The sequence below is a fragment of the Athene cunicularia genome (assembly GCF_003259725.1).
Source record: "Athene cunicularia isolate RWA chromosome 1 unlocalized genomic scaffold, athCun1 chr1_part2, whole genome shotgun sequence".
Classification (NCBI taxonomy): Eukaryota; Metazoa; Chordata; class Aves; order Strigiformes; family Strigidae; genus Athene; species Athene cunicularia.
Genome location: NW_020799092.1, coordinates 57,727,385 through 57,748,957, shown reverse-complemented (window position 1 = coordinate 57,748,957; position 21,573 = coordinate 57,727,385). Strand labels below are relative to the sequence as shown.

Genomic DNA, 21,573 nt, shown 5'->3' with positions numbered 1-21,573 from the left:
GCCCCCTAGTCCTCATAGAGAGCTCTGAAGTCTGTTTGCAGTTGTCATGGGAGAGTATCAGCAGTCACACTCTGGAGACTGTGTGCTGGGATTTTGAAGGGAATGCTCTCCCATAAGTCCAGAGAAGATTTCAGACAAAAAGATAAGTGTGCATTCCTTGTAATCCAATGCATCCAAGGCTGGTGGGTGCAAAGCCCATCACCAGCAAATCTGCACACACAGAGCATCCATTCATTAAGACCTTGTCTGCATCCAACAATCTGCTTCTAAAAAAAAAAAAAAAAAAAAAAAAAAAAAAAAAAAAAAAAGAGGTGGAAGGAGAGGACATTTGTAGGTAATCCTAGCTGCTTTTTAAAGTGCCCTTGTTCAGCGCTGGCCAAGCACATTTTGTGGTATGCAGGGCATCAGAAAGTATCTTTCAAAGTTCAACTTTTGCAAGTCAGCTTCATTTTCAGCAAATGCTTGGAAGGCTCAGAGACTAAAATAAGTTGTGTTTAGCCCCAGGAAGAAAACTTATGCCCTTCAACTAAACCAAGAGCTTTAATGAATTAGAATAATTATTCAATGTAATTGAATACTGGTAGCTATGGCCATATTTATTTCTATACACTTGCATGAAATTACCGTAGTTGTCTGTGCCATGCGGTATTTAGTATGATCTCTACAAAGGGGTCTAGGGATGATTTTATATCTAACTCTATGACAATAATGAGCAAAATGGTGACTCAAGTGTTTAGAATATGACATATCTCATTTTCTTTACAGTCTAGCACAAGGCTTAGTCATGTACTGTCAGGTCAATGGGGCATTTGTCTGCAGGATGACTAAAGGATCAGACATATATAAGGTTATAATTTTACCAGACAAAGAACAACATTTTCACTCAGACAGATGTTTTCAGTGTCTTCTGTTGCAAATGTTTTGTGTGAAAAATTCCATTACAGCTTAAAGGCTTTAAGAGATTGTGTAAGCATAGTGGAATTCACTTCTTAACCAGACCTATCATTATAAATTAACCACACTTAGGAAATTTAAACACCTGTAAGTCCAAACCACTGTTTAGCTCTAAAATATTATTAAGAAATTGTAAGTTAAAATTCCTGTTTTAACAGCTGAATTTTAAGTGCTCCAGCAAATATTGCCTTTACATATTTCCTGTTCTTAATTACACATGACACAATGGTACTTTATTATACGACAAAACTCTGAGTAGTTTTTCTCAATGATAAACAAAATTCATATGCCCCCTACTATTGAGGCCAGCTTTCTATATGCTACAAATTGGATAAATATTTACCTATTAGAACCCTTTTTCCTTCATCCATTTTTTAAAGTTCTTGTACAAAAATCCAAACATTGTCTTACTAGAATTGTATAAATCTTACAGCAAAAACTAATTAACTACAATAACTGAGGATTTTGTTAAGCCAATATAATACAGATATAATACTTTTACCATGATTGCCTATTTCTTTGATTCAATTAGGACATACATGTGGAATACCCTAAGAACAATGAAGCATGCATCTTGTTACCCTTAGGTAGAGTTTAAAATGGAGGAGAAAAAAGACTTCAGATATTAAAAGCGGACTGAAGGAAAATCTCCTCAGCCAGAATCACCTTAGCCTCAACACCTCAAAATTTTCATGTTTACTGTGTCTGAAATGCAAGGATACATCATAAAGCAAAATAAGGCCTCATAAACTGTTTTTGTGGATGTGTATTCTTTCTGATGTCTCCACCAATCTGAGTGTTATTGCTGCACTACAGGTGCTCTTACGTTTTTATGAAACAGAAACAACTTAGCTCAAACACAGTTTTATATGCACACAAACTAAAATAGCAATTAATGGTGATGTGAATTCAATTGGAATTCACAGCCAGGGAAAATTAATTTCTGTTATAGAGAAAGGAGATGATAATTTTAGATATAAGCTCAAAAAAAATCAGTTTTAATATAAGACATGAAAGCAACCCGGAGTTACAAAACAAATTAGAAGGCATTTTTGAAGGTATATTTATGATGCAGCTAGGAAATAAGTGCTCTGTTTGGGTGACAGCAAGCATATTTCAGAAACATTAACAAATGCATAAAATAAATTAATGAACAAGAAACATACCTGACTGCTGCATTTTTACTGTTTTTATATGAAACATGAGAAAAACAGAATGATTGTGCTTAAAGATACAGTTGACCAGTGTCACAGTTGACATGTGTTACATTTCAGCCAAAAAGAGCATTCACTTTGCATCTTATTTCATTGGTAGCTAAAGCGCACCCAGATCAGCGACACAGCACAGCAGTGATTAACTCATTGCATGCTTCCCTTCACTTTCATTAGAAGTAGAAAGACAAATAGGATATTTTTGGGGTTTTTTGCATGACTGAATTTTTTATGAAGGTATTCAGAAGTGAAATTCAGTCATAGAGGGCTGTTTGTGTTTTGATGAAAGGTATGATGTCGTTTGACCCAAAGATGCGACAGACATACATGTCTGATTTCCTGAGGAAGGATTGGTAATTATGTGGGATGTGTGAAGGTTTTATTTCTTCAGTTCAGAATAAATTTTGAGCAAGAATTCAAATGGAGGTCATTATATGATTCCTTTGTAAAGGATTTTGAGCTCCAGAGATGGAAATTACTCAAACTGAATATTCAAAGTGTGGTGGCATACTAAAAAACTCCAAAATACAGTCACACGGGTTAGTTCAGCCCATTTTGAGAAGTGAACATGAGTGAGTTCTGTTGTTCTTAGGCAACTTCAGCAAATGACAATATAAATCTAACAACATTCTAGATCATCTCAGTGTCTTCACTTGGGTTAGTTATTTTTGCCCTTACATTTTGCACTCATGCTTTTTTTTTATAATCTGCTTACATTTCCAGCATTGAAACCTCCTACTTATTTTATTATGGAAACTATGACATCATTAGTTTAGCAGTCAGTGATCTCTGTAGTGCTTAAAGACAAGGTATTTAATAGTTTGAAGCTAATATCACTAATTAGGAAATATAATTATTTATAGATATCTTCTGTGTAATAAAAATCTCTTGTGTAATAAAAATGTATTTGTTCACAAGAGTTATATCTTGCTAGCTACTCACAGATAGCTCTCTTATAAAGGATCCAGGTTGCTTAAACATATGTAATAGCATACAATACAACTGAGAGACCAAAGTCTTTTTTGGTGAGCAGCTGAAAAAAAGTACTTTTTCTACTACACTGCTCAGACTGTGCAAAGTAATGTCAAAATTGCCTTAATCACAGGCAGAATCAGGACCTTATCATGCAAGCAGAGGACAATTTTTACTCATCTGACATAGGTATGAAGAAAGTCTCTCTTAGTTCTTAAGTTTTACTGACACAAGGAAGTTGGTCCAGGCTCTACATTTATTTATTCAGTCACAGAAGCAGAAATTATATTGCAAAACGCTACATGAAGATAAAACCACTGCAAAGATATAGGAAAAATATACCAAAAGGGGAACCTGTGTTAGAGTGATGACTTTAAAAGAATAAACCAGTCAAATGGACATTCATGCAAAGGTAACAGGAGTGATTCAACAGATTTCTACAGAGCCAAGAAGGTTATCATACAATGATGGAAGACTTTTGCAAAAGATGCAGAATGGGAAACAAGTGCAATTAGTTTTACAGAGATATTTCTTGCTTGGTGTTAATGCAGATCACATAGGACCTGGCTATCATCTGACACTAGAATAGATCAGTGGCCTCAGAGAGTCAGAACATGGTGGAATTTGAATTAAGAAATCAAACTCACAAACATTCATTTCATATACTTGGATTTAATGGACCCTTAAAAATTGCTGTTCTGTTTTTGACACTGCAGAATGTGAGTGTTTGGATTCAGGAGATGGGAATGTCAGCATAACCCTCCCAGCAATATCTTGGCAATTCGCTTCCATAGTGGCACATTGCTCTTCTGCTGTCCTTCAATTGCCTGACCAAGGGGTGTTTACTTGAATTAGCCCGATGTCTACGGAAATTAAAGATCAAAGCAACGCTATCAAATTCTTCCATATTTTTTGCTGTTGTCAATCCAGAAGTGTCTGTTTCGTACATGAGGAGCAAATCAAGCTTCTCCTCTGCCATATAAACCTATGGGGTTTTTTGAAAAATATGTTAGGAGAAACCCACAACTCTATAGTAATGGAGAAAGCCACAGGCAGAAATAAAGCCAAATTGCAATGAAGGACTTTGTGCAGGACAAGAAATGACCAGAAAAGGAGGAAATGTTAGACTATTATTTTTGTATTTGTCTATATAGAAATGCTCTTGGATTTTATCAAAATGCCACTTTTATTTACTGGGTGGTTTTTTTGGTTGTTGTGGGTTTTTTTGTTGTTTGTTTGTTGGTTTTGTTGTTTTTTTTTTTTACCTAGACAATACACTGTAAAAATCTTTATAACAATTACTTACTTTCTGGATACTTGTATCCTCAGTAAGGTACCTGAGCCTCAGATCAGAGCTCTCTCTCAACAGTTTTACAGTCATAGCATGCTTATTAAGGAGACCTTGTATTTCCAAGCAATCACCTTAGAAGCTTCACTACAAGAAAAGAATGTGCAAGAAGACTTGGTAAGATTAGTGTGCACAAGCAATGCCATGCATTAGGTACGCAGCAGATGAAACCCAACTTGCACGTCAAGTGTGAGACAAACTGTGACAACAATGCAAATCCATCCTCTATTAACAGTCATTATATACTCACTGCAGGTCTGACTGGTAACCATGAACACCGTAGGTCTTGGAACTCTGCTGATGTGACCTAAGCTTCTGTTTGAAACAGCAGCAGACCACTGTGTCTGCATATGAGGCTAAATTACGGATAATAGTTGGTTTTTGTCCCTGTGAATCCATTTGAATATTTTTCCAGTTATAATAAAAAGGAATTTTTCTTACACATCAATCATGAAGGTTCTTTTAAAGCTTCAGGACACTAAATATCCAGGTAAATAAAAATAAATTAATGTGTAAAGTGTTACATACCCTTCTGCCTTCCACACAGCGCTGGAGCTCGGACTTGGCTAGCACAGAGTATTGGCAGCCGTGGGGCTGCCATGTTATTTCTCTCCAGTCACAGGTCCTGTTGTCAGAGCAGCTGAGGCAAGGGACAATCCACTGTCCTGGAAAACAGCAATGGGATGTCAGCACCTCCTCTGTATTTTTGTGAGCAGCTGTATTATACAGCAAGCAAGATATTTCTGAGAATTTTGTAATGGGAGATTTCCCTAAATTAAATGCCCCTAACCCTTTGAAGAGACTATTTCCTTCCTCTCTGTTACGCCCTTTTCATTTAGCTAGGTAAGAATTTTTCCTTTCCCTGAAAGAGCTGCGAATGCTCAAATTTGACAGTTGTTTATGGGTCCATTTCTCAGTTCTTGTTGCCTTTTAGAAGTTTGTCCTTTCTCCACAGAAAGAATATGAGAAAGGGAAAGGGGGTGAGGAGGCTGAATGCAAAAAGAAAGTTTTCACATTCAGAAGTGTCTAAAGACAAGATTCATTCCCATCTACAACTAAACACCTACAAGTTGAGTGGTTGGTTGAAGCTAGACTTTGAGACCCCCTTGATAGAAAAATAAAGCAAAAGAGAGGATGACTTTCCCTGGAGAATTCAGAGGACTGTCCCAGACTACACATATACATTTCAGAAGGTGAAAGTAAGGGGAGATGAATTACCTATGTGATTTATTAGAGCCTGATCCTTATTTTCAAAAATTTTGCAGATTAGGAGCATAAAGTGCGATTACCAAAAGTCAGCGGGGTTTAGGCATCTTTTACCTAATGTTGAATGATTTTGTTATACTGTATATTTAAAACTATTAATTTCCAAAATCCTACTAGAAATCTGAGGGATTTACTTCTGAAAGAAGACAGAGAACATATGAGTTGTCTTTATATTCAGATCAACACAAACCCCACATTTTCTAGCCCATACAAGTGCACTGTCCTGACAGTATCTCCCAGTGTCTATGTGGTTCTGGAAGCAAAACCTGCTTTTGCTCTGGTTAAAGGCATTACACAAGGAAGAGCACAGGGGCCCCCAGGTCCTTGTGTCTTGTGCCTTGCTAGCACAGCCAGGTTTCTCACTGAAGCCCAGCAAAAGGCTCCAAAAGCAAATGCTTGCAGGGTAGACATGACCCTAGAGTTTGTGACCATCACCACTACCAGTTCCTCTTTCTTGCAGCCTCCAGTGCTGGCCATTGTGAACCCCTTCCTCATGCTGTCCCTCCCTTGGCTTTGAGGTCCCTTGCTTCTGGTTGTGGCCTCCTGGCTGGAGCCAAGCATGCTTTGACCTTCCAAGATTTCTATTGCCACTTGTGGATCTTGTCCTTAGCTCCCCCTGAACCCCCTTTGCAATCCATGGTAAGAGGGTCATTCCAGCTTCATAGCAGTCGTATGAAGAGACTGAAAAGTGCAAGGTCTTGGATAACACAGCAATGGGTGCCATGCAAACACCTTTTATTGTTTTGTGCCTTTTGAGTAACAGGACAGGGACAGAATGGTTGGCTGGTTTGAGGCCTGGACTCAGAGGCTACCACTATTGTAGAGGTCTTCATAAATGATCTGAAAGTTGGTTTGGGCAGTGGTTTATATTTAAAAATTATATGAAAACTAGGCAGGTTTTTTTCCCTGACATTGTAATTTTTCTTTCAAACCAAATACATAAAATTTCTGGCAATATCTCCAACATCTGAGATTCGTCATTTTATGGAATTTTCTTCTTAACATCCCATACCTTTATGAGCTGATCTGGTTTTAGGTAATAAACTAGAAAAGTAGAACTACATAAAATGACTATTGAGGAGCTGAAACATCTGAACAATAAAATTTTAAAGTTTGGCAAGTGAAAGTGATAAGTACCTTTTGAAAAGCTTCTTTTAAATAATTTGTTTTATATTCAATAACTCTCTAGGTATATTAAGAAAAACTAGATCCATTTTTAGCATGTGCTAAAGGTTAGTGGAAAAAAAAAAAAAAAAAAAAAAATTAGAGAACAAATATGGAGATAAACCTATGTTTATAGGAAGTGCTGACATTTAAACCCAACAGAATAGTTGCAGGTTTTGTATTTGCATAGCGTTTTTTTAACAATGTGTGTACATTTATGCATTTTAAAATCCAGTTATGAACTTTTCCTATTGTAACTTCATAACAGTTAGTGAATTCATTCTTAACCTTCAAAAATAAAATTGTGTTAAAAGATAAAATGAATCTCATATATAAAAGAAGATGACAATTAACAGTCAAAAATTGAAAATAATCAATATTAGTTTGGAATTCAAGTTTATTTTGTATTTCAATTATAAGTTGCTTTTTCCCCATTTATATAAGGTAGCAGCATGAAATGCAGCTTTTAACACAATTTTAATCAACCTGCATTTTGTAGTGCTTCAGCTAAAAGAGTTAGCATTGGCTCTACTAGGCAAGGGCACATTTACCTACAATTCAGTGAAAGAGAGCAGGAAAGCAAGATCTGCTGTTTATTCACAAATTAAAAACTGGTAAAACCAAAGTTTTATGAATGCCTGTAAGTAGGAAGTTTCCACATGAAGTGTAAAAGTAAACTGGACTTTTGGCTTATTAGAGCAGTTTATCACTTGCATCCATAAATCTGCTTAAAACATGAGATTAAACATTGGCAGTACTCCCCAAACTGCTCTCCTAAAACGGCACAAAAAGAAAGATATTTTATAATGAATCATTAGGATTGTTTACCCTGAATTAAAAAAAAAATAGCCTAAAGTTAAAACTTTTAACCAGTAAAGGCTGTGCACTTAATTTGATAGTTTTGTTTCTTCTTTCAGCCTTTTATTTTTACTCAACCTTTCCCATTGCCATAGCTACAAATACACATATTTTGCTTTCAAGATCAAAATAAAAATTTTCCTGTAATGCTGAACAATTACCCATATAAAAAGAAAAAAAATTATTCTAAACTGACAACTCAAAATTGAAATATTTAACCTGTGCTGATGCTAGAGATAGTTTGTTGGTTTATGACTAATTTACATTTGGTGTCTATTTTTCAAGGCTTTGAAAAAACTTGTTTTCTATGAATAGGCTATAGAAATATTTTTTTCATTTTGCTTTTAGCTGTGTTTATGAAAAACAAAACTAAAATTATTTTTTAAAGGACATGATTTTGATGCTACAGAATAAATGGCCTTAGGCCTACAGGTTTATGTCCAAACTGAAATTTACTCCTTGTAACCAAAGGAGACTCTAAATTGAAGATCAGTTTATGTTTTTCTGGACCCAAATCGAGATAGCTGTTGAATGAATGTAAAGAGGAAGCTCATACAGTATTATGTTAAACTGGATGCAGTTCTAGAAAGTACGGAAAGAGGGATACAACTAAGATGTACATGTCACAGCAGCAAGGCAGCACATTAGAAGTGGAGCCATGATCTCTTACCCACCAGATTTTGTAATTGTCTGCAAAACAAATTTCCACAGACTGCAGTAGCCTGATTCACCTGCAGGCATTTAGCAAAATTAGGGATTCTCATGGTCCCTATCAACTGTTTCTCTCTCTGAGGACCCAAACACACAGTGCTTTCTGACTTCTGTATTATTGATCATACTGAAATACTGAACAAATTTTCCTACGATAGCATGATTCAAACCCCATTGAGTCAAAGGGGATTTTCTGAAGGAAGAAGGAGATTTTTGCTATAAAAATCATAATTTCATTCCATGATCTAAGCAAGATGGAATGAAAAAAAAAAAAAAAAAAAAAAAAAAGAACAAAAAGAGAGAACGAGAGAGGGGAAAAAAATGGTGTAACTTAAGTGTGTATTTCCTAAAATGCTGAGCTTCCTCCAAAGAATAACGACTAGGGCAGGAGGAAGCCAGTTCTGCCTTTGGTTAGACCCTGAGCTATTGTCCCTGCACTGTATCAACGGACTAGAAATGAGGCATGAAATCCTGGTTGCACTGAACTGCAAAGCAGACTTCTAAGTTTTACCATTAACATCAGAGGAACTAAGGTTTCACCTCTTTCTCTGCTACTCTGCTTCATCCTCTGCCTACGTCTGCACTAACACAAGCTTTTGCCAGCATGGATGCATTGTGCTGTGATGGTACCCCAGTATCCCCATACAGCTAGGCTGCTCTCTTGAATAAGAACAGTGTATGATGCTGCCTTACTTCTGCAGAAGTTTTGAGTTTTCTTCTGAGAGGAAATGACATTGCTTAGTTTCTCTGAAAATTTAGCTTATTTAAGTAAAAGAGATGTTGCTGCTTTAGTTGGGAATTTGCAATTGTTCCCATATGTTTCAGGAAAACGTTCACTGCCAGGACTGGGATATCATTCAGTTGTTACAAATTCAGAATGATTTTCTACAAAAATCCATGCTTTCCAGTTCCAGTTGAAAGTTGTGAAGTACATCAAAACTACACAGCCGCTTATTGCCAGATACTTCAAACCCCAGTTCTAGGCTCATTAGATACCTCTTGACAATCTTCACTTTATAAGCAGAAATTATTCTTCCCTCTTTCATATACTTGTTCTTGGAGACTACATATCCTGAAGTTTGTTTCCATTTCAATTGTGTATATTATTCACAATAGCATTGTAAAAGATAATTGATATTTGGCTTCACTTAGTTAGATGCACTATCTAGAAGAAACAGATATTCTGCCCCCCGAAGGACTTTCCTGTGGATTTCATTTGGGCTTTCTAGACAGGAATTTCAAGTGCTGATATAGTAGCATAGGATGGGTTGTGTTTCTTTATGATTCACAACTTGCTGTGGGATTAAAATATGCTTCTGTGTACAACAGTGTATCCTTCCTGTGTTCCCTTCATATAACACAAAACTAATATACACCTCTGTTTCACACGAAGCGATGCATTCAGGCAGTTCCCACATTCCTTTTACTTTGTATTGATTATTCCATGAGTTTGTGTGCACATTTGCTGCTGCGAGAAACTGCTCCTATCTATGGCAATATAAAAAATACAGTTGTATTAGTGGCCCATATAGGAGTGTTGGGTTATTTTTATTGTGTCTAATAAAGAACTGAACAAATTTACTTATTGTTTAATCCAGCAATAATTTAAGCTATGAATAAGACTGCATACCTAAGCAGTCCTGTGGATTACTCAGATTTGTTAAAGTAGGCTTGCATAAATCTTCACGCAGACATGACCTAAACATGAATACCTGTCTGACAGTCTGTTATAATCTGGATTCTCATTAAACCAAAGAGATGTCTAGATTGTATTTGTTATTGTATAATGTTTGATTGTCCATCTTTGCTTTTAGGTGTCAATATATGTAAAAATACATACCTTACTGTTTGAAATTATAAATTATTTTTGTGTTTCCAGTACAGAAGTGGAAATAAAAAATTCAAATGGATCAAAATGTGTTCTTTTTGTAAAGCTGATTTTTATTTTGAGTAGATAATCCCTTCCACTTAGAATAAAGCATTTTTTTCTTAAATGCTTTTGAGGGAAATATTTCAATGCATTTTAAAGGCTACATGACAATAACACAAGCAGTGGTGGATCACTGATTAGAAACTCATTAAAGAAAAATTTATCATATAAACTAATTAACTTGATTTTAAAAATCTGTAACTATTACAAGTAGTTAGTCAGATTTATTGTGTGTAGGTTAGTGCATGTCCATAGAAAAGAGGAAACATTGTTTCTTGCTTTACTTTGATGAGGTGCACGAGTTAATTTTCAAAAGAAAGAGGATTAAGTACAAACCTTTTGTGTCTCCAGCTTCACAGGTCTTAAACATTGTCTGTGAAATTGCTGAGAGGTATTCATGAGACAGAGGCTGTAAGCCACAGGACTCCTCTGGACGAATTCGAGAACCACAGTCCTGAATTAAAATGAAATTTGTGAAAATGACAGCACTGCACCCATCCATATGACTTTGAAATGCCTTCAAAGATATTTAAAGAGGAAAAAAGTTATTTGGGACTGGTTCTGCAATTCATTCATCATTTGCTCTTCAATATGTATTTTAATATGAATTTTAGAACCATTTTTTCCATTCAGACAATGGTTTTGTAATAAACTATCCCAATCCACAGTAAATGTACAAGATACTACATTTGCTAAAGAGAAAATTTATGAAGGCAAACATATATAGCATTTATGTAATGTCATATTGTCTCTAGTTATCGTACAATCTCTACCTATTTGCCCTCATGTATACATATCTGCAGTCATATGGAATATGTTTCTGTGATGAATTGCCCCAAATTATGTTCAGGAGATACAGACGCATAAAGGAAAAGAGAAAGAAAATAGAAAAACTTCAAGGGGAAAATGGCTGAGCTACTAGCAGAGAAACAGCATTCCTAGGACACATTTTTAATCTATTTTAGATGTGCTCTTCAGGATAGAATGAATCACATCCTAAAAATGCCTTTCTCCCTCAACCGTAACAAGAGTTTAGAACAATTCAGAGGCATGTATCTACAATAGTTCAGATTAATGTCTCTTCAAATTACTTTGTAAAAATACTCATCCTGAATACTGCATTGCCCAAACAGGTGCTATTGCCAGTCGTTTCATCAGAAACTAGGAGCATTCTGGGGTGAGTGTTATCTTAAGAAAAAGCATACTACCTCATATTTCCTTGTCTTACCCTCATTTCTATATTATGATAAGCTCACTAAAACACAATGAGGTGGTTTCTTTCACCAAAACTAAAAAGCTATAAAACTGAGACTTAAAGGAGTGGAAAAGATCATTTTGTGACAAAGGAGAAAATATGATGAAAATTTAACCTCGTCAATTGTTACTTAATGTGCTTTTATTTTTAAACAGTGCATGAAAAAATACAGTTGTGTCCCTTTCTGGCAAAATGGAATATTAGTCATGGTAATGTCCAATAATTCAAAATTTGCTTTTTTGAAGAATTGCATATGCTTATGCTACTAATTAGTTACAAACAAACAACACAAATAGAGATACACTTTTACAGGAGCGCATTCATTACGACAAGGAGTATTTCTGAAACCAAAAAGAAATATAAAATACAATTTTTTCAAAAAGAAAAAAAAAATTGCATTGGTCTTTACTGAAGTATGCTGATTTCTATTTTCTAAAATTACATTAAAATTAATTTGGCAACTGTCATGTAATATCATTCACTGCTTCCATGAAATTATGCTACATCTAGGATGCTACGCCTGAATAGGACCAATGAGCAAAACATATTATGTCCAGGGTGAAACTTGACAGTTAGTAGGATACGTGCCACTGATACAGTTGGAGATATTAATCTATCCTGGAATTTAGTAAATGCTGGTGTTGATTATTCAACCAAAAACCAAAGTAAAGTAATTGCCTCATAATTATTCTGATCTCATTAAATTCCATGGTGGGAAAAAAAAAAATAAATGCTCCCACTGACTTCAAAGGGTTAAGGTAATTTTTGTGCACAAAAAGCCAGAGAAATGGTAGATATGTGTCGGTTCTTTTGTACGGTTATCCTGTTCTCAATATTCTAAAACTAGGGAAAGCTGTTAGGACAAAATGAATGGCATGGTATCTTCTAGCGTTAAACTGTGATGTTGTCTTGGAGCCTCTGGGTCTGGACACACTGTACAGCTATTTGACAGTATTACTTCAACTAACATTAACATCAGAAAGCTGTTTTACCTTGAAGTAAAACAATTTGCACAAGACATCACAAGAAAGTCCAAAATTCCTGAATGTGCTGCTATTGCTCTCAACATAGTGCCATAAAATAACTTAACAGGGATTTTCTTGTTCATACCTCTGCCCAGGTTCTGTGCTTAAACAAATAAAAATTGATTTTAATTGAATTCCTTGGAAAAGATCATTAACAAATTTCATGTGGATGGTTTATTACTAGTCACAATCAAAAGGCAGGTCAAACTACATCACCGATTCCCTTTGACATCATTGTGTTTTCAAAGTATGAAAGCCATGAATTTTAAAGGCCAGTGCTTGTGTTTAATATCTAATTCATATCTAAAACTAAAGGATCATGAGAGATTGTGAATCACTGAACAAGCCTTATTTGTTTCATCTTTACTTTTGTGGGAGACCAACCCTTTATCATCATTGACATGCTTAACATAATGTGCAAAATGAATACGTGACTGTTACAGATGTACCGCAGCTCCACCAATGTATGGCACATTAAGGGTTTTTCTAACCATCTGCAAATTTTTCAAAGTTTTCTTCAGGTGCTGTAGTGACATGTGTCACTGTAGTGACATCCTTCTTGCCTTGACCAAGGATGAAACATCTTGTGATCTTAAGTCTGTTTACAAAAGATCATTCATGGCAAAGATGAGAGTCAGAGGTTTAAACTTAAATGATACCTCTTGCTCTGTGTCTGTTCTCCCTGAAAACCCTCAGTTTTAGAAGGCAGACATAAAAAAGCACTTGAAATGTCTGGACTAGAATCAAAGAAAAATTTCCTTGCATTACGTACTTCAGTGCACAGTTAGAATTGACTCTTTATAAGACTGGTTTGGCATTTCACTAGAAAAGTTTCTTTTATCTTTACTGAAGATTTTCTGGACACTACCAAATAAAAGATCTCTACATCTAGACAGCTTTCATTCAACATCAGTTGATACTTAGAGAGTGAACATTTATGGACTCCATCTGCTGAGTGAAATGAGAATTTTTTCTGTTTAGACCACACTACAGTGAACTTGATCCTTCATAAAAGTTTTAGCCTTTAAGAGATCACACAGATTTTTGTGCCTGCTACTTTACAGTTTTCTCAAATTATTAATGTGGAGTTATTAATGCATACATTATTTCATTTATTTATGGTCTAGGTGTCTGCTTTAATAAGAAATTTTTTTTGTTATCTCAGCTTTCAATAACCACACTGTATTTCTTCTCTGTTATATCCATATACATACATAGTTTCATTCAGGTGTACATAAATATTAAAAAACCACACCAGTTTTAAAATCATATAGATGTGTGTGAGAGAGAGAGAGTGAGAGAGATAACCAAAGCATTATAAAGATGATCCACACTCATGCAGCTAACTAATATCATGGAATGAATGTCATATAGATAGTACCATTGTAGTTGCAGTTATGCTTTAGATTTAGAGATCTAATTTAACTATTTAACTATTTTTGATTTTTAATTGCTGTTGTACTTTTTTACCACCTCCACTCTAATGAAAGAATGATTAGTCTGAAATGGCATTAATTGCCTACAGATTAACCCCATAAACCACCAAACTGGAAGCTGTTGAAAGAAGAGAAGGTCAGAAGCCCACGACTTTCCTGGGAAAAATCATATCAAACAGGAACAAGTTGTCAGTCTGTGTTCATTTTAATGGTCAGTGCTCCACATATAACAAAAAATAAAGTTACTTTTGGCATCTACAGCTGCTGCTACCTGTTAGCTCAAAAAGGCATTTTAAAATAGGCAGGTAGTCATTTCAGAATTTTTCTGGAATCACCCAACTCAGTCCATTAAAAGCTCTTGCTAAAACTATCATTTTCAGTGGAAGTAGACTTATGTTAATGAATTGGATGCTTTGGAAACTCCTACACAGAATGCCTGTGTCTAGGCTCTACACCCAGCTTTCTCTGTAAAAGTTCTTATTGCATTTGCATTAAAACCCCTAGTGATCATCGGGAATGGTGGGCTCAACACTTTGAAAACAGGTAATTTCTGCTTAGTCACTCATGTCTGAAATTGCACCCACCCCAGATCGCTGAAGACTAGCCTGACCAGACTAATAAGGGATCAGCATATCAGACTGTTTTAAACTAAACAAGAGAAAAATACTAAGCTCACAGGAATTCATTTTAGCATTGCATATAACCAACACTCCTGCATCTTTTTAATATCCAGAGCCCACACATGTCTGGGAACTGGTGGATGAGATAAACCTCATTCACTAGTTCTTGGTAAGGAAGGGAGGAGGCCTCTCCATCCATTGAGCTCTGACACCGCAGCCCTCTGCCCATTGTTGCCCATCAGCCTGGCAAGTCACCACAGCCACATCCCCTAAGTCACCACAGTCTTTCCTCATCTTATTATGCTGCCAGGGCTGCCTTATTTCTTTTGCCTGTTTACATTTTAGACATGACAGAACAAAGCTTCCTGTGAAAGAGGTAATTTTGAATGCTTTTCTGTTAGCCTTTGTAGGCTTGCTGACTTAACTTTATTTGATCTGGTTCTGTTTAAGCTGACCCAAGGTTCTCATTAAATCCTTTCATGTCTCTTTAGTCCATCTTTTTCTACTATTTTACACATAACTAAAACTGGATGAAAAGTGAAAAAATGATGCTATGGAAAGAATTCTAATAAAATTAGTCAAAGAGTGAGCTCATGAAATAGTGAAATTGTATCTTATTGCTAGGGAATAAATTGTGAGCAGATGGATTAGTTCCACTCTATCAACTTTATTAATATGGCAGTAATAAATGAAGGAACAGTTGGCATATTGACTTCTATTCAACTGCCTCCCTCTGTCCGTCTCCATTATTCAGTGATAGATGAACCTCCAAAAATTCAGAGGTTCAACATCCAAATTAACTAGATTGAACTGAAACTCATGAGTGTACAAAATAGTTCTAGAAAGCTCTCACAAAGAGAGAGGCAGTCTCCCAAGAAATTTCAGTTCACAACTGCTTTTGGCTGGGAAACAATAACTATTATTATTCATCAAGCACTAAGACATAGATGAAGACATTGCCTACATCAAAAGACACACAAATCCATTAAACAGAGAATACAGAATTAATGGGTTGAAGAGATAGAGTAATGTGTCCATGTGTTGCAGCTAAGTTTTAAAGGAATGAAACTGCCACCATTGTGTTTTGTAAGGAAATTAATGTGTTCCATCTGCAAAAATGGAATAATATTTCCCCAGCAACCCCAAACACACTGTCACAAAAACCATTAAAAGAATATGAGATGCTCAGTTCCACATGGATCTGGTAGGGACCATAAAAACACTTTAGAAAAGGAGTCTGGGCACACACAGGGTTGGAACATGCAGTGCGCAGACATCAGTAGGAGACTGAGAATGATATGAAAAGCTGAGATACTGGCCATGTTGTCAAGGCATGGTGGAGACATCAGAGAACAGTTTGAAATATGGACAAAGTGCAGCCATCAGTATAAATTGCTTTCAAGTTCTTACTAACACTATTCATGCTGTTGTTATAATTCTTAGTAATTTGCCTTAAGAATACAAGCATACCATGAATTGCAGGATTTTTCTGTCTCAATCACAAAACTCTTCATAGAATATTTTTTTTTTTTTTGTAAATTATGTCATATGCTTTAACCAGTGTTGAAATGTCTACACAGTATTTTTACTACCTATCTGCTAAAGAGCTTTTGAAAATCCTCATATGTTCCTCTTAACAAAGACAACTGCCTCAAAGCACATGGATAATATGGACGAATAAATTTAATCTTGACACTACAGCAGATGCAAAATGGCTTCCTCTGCAGAGGATGCTAACCTCACAGAAAGCTAAGAAACTGTTTTAAGAAATAAACGCTACTTAGAGAAAATACTGCAAGCTACATATCACTATTTTAGTATCTTTTATAAGTGTGAGGAATATAAAAAAATCCTTTCAATCTATGAAGGATTTTGATTCAATTCCATTTTATGTCATGTTTAGTACCGCACATGTCAGTTAGACTCTCCACCTGCCTTCCTGCTCCCAAACAGTCAATAGTTCAAAGGTCTGCATTTGTGAACAATAGAACAAAAATATTCACGAGGGCTAAAAAGCATGGCTCTTAATCTAGCAGAGACTTGTGAATTATGATTCTGAACTGCTCAGAGACGTAGTAGAATTAGTCGAAGACAGCTGAATGTGAAACCCAAATTCATTAAGAATAAAATATTGTAAACATAAGTTTTGGAAAATATTTCAAACTGTACCTAAAGATAGACACAGCGCTTTTTTTCCCCCAATTTTTGAAGCTAACATCTGCATGGATTTTTCAACTGCTTTCTTAGCAAACATGTTTTCCTAATGCAACTAATGATATTTTTCCCAATCAAGAACAGTGACGATTTCCAGCTTGTATGTTTTATAAACTAAAAACACAAAGCAAGAAAAAAAGGAATGGAAAGAATTCAGTGTCTCTTCCTCCCTTAAAAAGAAGATAAGACAGGAACAAGGAACAGCAGATAAAAAGAGACATTTTACTATTTTAGGTTCTGCTGGTTTTTTAGTTTTAAAAGTGAGACAATAATTTTGACCTGGAGACTTTAAGAGATGCATCAGTTTTGAAATCACTCTTAGTTCTCCTCTTTCCCTGCATCTTTTCCCAGTGCAATCTCTGAATGTGGATTGGCTTGAATTTTGCCAAGCCCATTATCTGAAAATGAGGAATATCTTGTCAGCCATGTGCTTTGACAGTGTAAGAAGTAAATATTTTATGTGATAATGAAAAGAATTATCAGGTATTTGTGGTTCTCTCTCAATAAAGTGCTGATGTGGCTCTGACTGTTTTCCCTGGTAATTAGTTAAAAATGTACTGTATTAGCTGGGAAACCCCACAGCCTTGAGGCTATTTTTAAGGAGCATTCATTTCTACCCTCCCATGCTCAGGGTATATGGCACACACAGCTCACATTGCAGAGAGACTTATACTCTACACCTTCTTATGTGCAAGATGTGCATGAGCTCTGGCCTTGTCCCTTTGATTTTAGACTAAGACCTTTATATCATAACCATGATGAACACAGTAAAACTTCTCAGACTGAACATCTATCACTACTTTCAGAAACTATGAAAAGGTATGAGAGAAAAAATGCTCTGAAAAGCATTATTGTTCATTCATTAATTCTGAAATTGAAATACTCTGACAATGGATGCAATGTATTGGAAAAAACTGTTAGTCAAGGACTTAGTCCAGTGAACTCTACATCTGCTAAAGCTACTGTTAAAGCTGCTTGTCCCAGTAAGCAAGGCTGTTCAGATGAACTCAGTGTTTTAGGGTGTACCATACCAATGGTACTTCTCACTTTTAGCACAAATCCTGTAGATTTTGCAAGAACATCTATTAACTTTATTTAGGGCTTGGGCCATACTAAGGTTAAGATTTCAAGGAGAGATTTAGGATGTTTGGATCCAATTCACAACTCTGCCTCTCATTTTATACATCAGCTTGGGCTGATGACTTGGACCTCCATCCAACACTACCCGCACCTATAATGTAACATCTCAAACCCCTCACTCAGTTGCCACCACCCTCCTAAGTGCCTAAGTTTCTTCTAGTGGGCATAGGCAAAATAACCCATAGCTCAGCAGAGCTGTTTGTTAGTCAGCACCTTGAGCTCTAGCAGTTCAGAAATCTCTTTGCCAACAGTGCTTGATCTGATAGGTGTTCTTAGTACATGCCACTGGTAATGTGCAGTGCACAAAACATTAGTATTACTCTGGTAGAACATTTCCCTGTGACAAAACAAACACAATTTAAAGTCCCTCTTTTAACTAATTCGCATCAGAGATTTCAATTCAAGCTCCCAGCATCTTCCCTTCGGTCAGTGGGCTATAGATTATTCCGGGCAGTTCTGTCTCAGTTTCTCCCAAGGAAGCTGCTTGCATTTGCTTTGTACATAGTTAAATACTGATTTACAAAGAGCCTTGAACCTGCTCCATCTGCAGGCTAGGTGTGTGTAAAGAAGAGGGTGAAACTGAATGGAGGGAGCACCACCAGGCTCCCTGTTAACTGTTAGATGAGAAAGGACCGAGCGAAGTAGGTACTTAACTCCCTGAGAAAGCATGTGGCAATTCAAAGTGGAGGACAGGCTCTCCTGTAACCCAAGACTGCGTGTGTAAATCCCAGAGAAAGGTACACTTAAGATACATTCCTTTCCATATGATTTTCTGTGGGGCAATACATCTGACTTCCTAATCACTGTACTGGCTCATGTAGAATCTTTTTTTTTACAAGCTGAATTCTTCTATTTTAAATTTTTAAAAAGGGTTGTACCCAGACACTTTTTGTGTATGCTTTCTTCCCTCAGTTGTATCAGGTGTTCTACTAAGAAAAAATATTTAATCTTCCTTTGCAAGATTTACCTCACTAACACTGCCTACACAACGAATAAGGAATCCTAGTTACACTGCTTGGACATGGTTTATTTTCCTAGGCCTCGGGATGCTTAAATCTCTCTCTTCGCAACCGATTGCTCTGGATTCTCCCGCACATCCCCTGAACACAAGAGAATGAATGTAATGCTGGATTTTTTTTCCGCAAAATATTCATAATGAATAGCAAACTGGTGACTGCCAAACAGGATGCAAAAGAACTAAGTTCTGCAATCCAGTTCAATAGGAGCACTGAGATTTCTTTTCTTTTCTTGTTCTTGTTAAAAACCCCCCAAAATATTGGAAGGTTGGAATTTCCTTTTTTAGTCTAAATTGATCTTAAATTGGCCCAAAGGACTGAAAATGTATTAGTGAGCCATTAGTGATATTTCAGCATTTCAACAGCTTTGCTTCCTTGGAAGAGTAGACAAAACCAAAGCTAAGTAAATGGTAAATACATGGAGCAAATATAGTCATTTAAAAAAGCCAGAAAAGTTTATTATTTATTTAAGTTATGTTGTCTGCAGGGTTAAGTAAAATGTTTTTGTTTAAGGGATTAGTGCACACACTGTTTTATACAGAAATTGTCCTCCATGGCAATACTAGATTTTGGAATACACATCAGAGCCATATATTGCCTGGGGGACATTGAGGAAGCTACTAATACAGGCTCAGAAACACAAAGTGGAAGACTTCTGAAACTGTTTTCTCAAACAATGACAAAAAACACAGTGAGTTCCTGCCTTTCATGTAGTGACAGATTCTACATATGTGTGGAGTCTTCACTCTAATGGAAAGCACACTTGTATCTGGTGTACAAGAGGAGGTATTTCTCTTTGCATATTTACAGTCTAACACTGACACACATGTTTGAAAAGCCTGAGCACACGGCCAGCTTCATGCAGCCATGTGCTTTGATGTTGGCTGTCTTTAACGGTGTCTCGGGGAACACACAGGGACAGATCCTGAGAGCAGTTGTGTTGAACATTTGAGTCATTCAACTCCCAACAGTCAAACACCTTCCTCTTCAAAAAGCAATACCCCTGGTGTAAAGACCTATGCTTGCTCTCCAGTGAGAGTGGTACAAATGGTTTGTCTGCTCAATACCCAGTCTGCACTGAAAAATATCACCCAGGTATAGATGGTCAGAGGGACACAGGGGTTTGCCATGGGGCCAGACCTGAGCCTGGGATGTCCATTTTGTGGAAGGCTACCTCAGCGACTACTGCTCCTCACCTGAAAGGTGCCAAAAAAAAAAAAAAAGAGAGGCGTGTGAAATAGAGGTATGCTGGTTGCAATTCCCCATTTTAGGCAGGGATGATCCCTAACACCTTGCAATTTCCCAGCAGCTCAGTGGGAGGCAGGTCATAGTGGCTGGCAGAGCAGCAAGCAGCAGCTGACCCTTCTGCATTTGACTCTATTTTTAAAGTGGCCTTCGATGAAGGGTCCATCTCTGATAAAGGGTCCATCTCTGAGGCTTTTCTGACCAAATATCAGATCCTTCTCTTATTAAGAGACTAAGCTGTTTAAGTGAGTCAAGAGACACGTTCAAAGATCTTGATAGGATATATTTTTAGAAAGAGAGCATTTACACAAATCTTTCTAACTGTGACCAGGAAGTATTTTATGAAAAATGTATTAGTTATGTAAAGTTTAGAATGTGTTGCATACACAAAGAAATGTGAGGGTTAAAATTAAGAATGTGTAAATGACACTAGAGAAAGTCTCTGTGCAAATGTCCTGGACAGTGCATGGATAGGTCTCCATTCCACACTATCTGTAACTCAATTTGAAGCTTCTTATATTAAGAAGGTGCTATATAAGCCTATGGTAGTGCAGAAAGGAAGACTGTGACTTTTACTCTATATGTATGAAAGAGAGTGAGAGAATGTGAATATTTAAGAAAACGTGGGGATTTTTTCTCCTTTCTTCCTCTTCAGTTAAAAGCTTCAGTAAAAAATATAATACTTAAAAGGAAATTTGTCAACATCATTTGAGATTACAGTTTCTTGGACAATGCACTCAATGAAGACTGTATCAAAATAGAAAAGATACATGTATTTATAGACAGTATCTGGTTATTATTTATATTTCCCTTTTACCACACTGTGGCTTACCATGAAAAGAATGAAGTAATGAAGGACTGATTTGCCTTTGAAAATCAATACACATTTTGTTCAGAAGAACCTTTGAATGAGAATATTTTCCTTGCTGTCTAATAGCTATGTCCAGCACTAAATTTTACATATCCCCAGAGACTCATTTAATATACACAGCTGGGAGACAGGAATAAGACAGGAAAGTTTGTTTTCCTAGAACACCTACAAATCTGGCCATGTAGTCATTTATTTTCTAAACAACAATGGGGTCAAAATTGACTCTAATGAATTTGCAGTACACTTGCTGTTATAATCACAGAAGTGAATTTCACGGATATTTTTTTTATTAATCATGATCTTTTTCAAAAGATACTGATTAAAGGTTTGCCTTCTG

General features: G+C 36.3%; 1 protein-coding gene across 2 annotated transcripts in view; it reads right to left on the bottom strand.

The window, feature by feature from the left end:
- Window positions 1-21,573, bottom strand: part of CPED1 (cadherin like and PC-esterase domain containing 1) — a 153,716-nt gene that overhangs the window by 15,624 nt on the left and 116,519 nt on the right. The window contains exons 17-19 of one of the 2 annotated variants that reach the window (XM_026868167.1): window positions 10,751-10,868; window positions 5,014-5,150; window positions 4,479-4,572 (exon numbers count right to left, since the gene is read on the bottom strand). In XM_026868167.1, the coding sequence (XP_026723968.1) occupies window positions 4,570-4,572; window positions 5,014-5,150; window positions 10,751-10,868 (258 nt within the window). In that variant the 3' untranslated portion in view covers window positions 4,479-4,569. Of the gene's footprint in view, window positions 1-4,478; window positions 4,573-5,013; window positions 5,151-10,750; window positions 10,869-21,573 lie in introns of those variants that run through there. The other variant, XM_026868166.1, reaches the window with a different exon arrangement.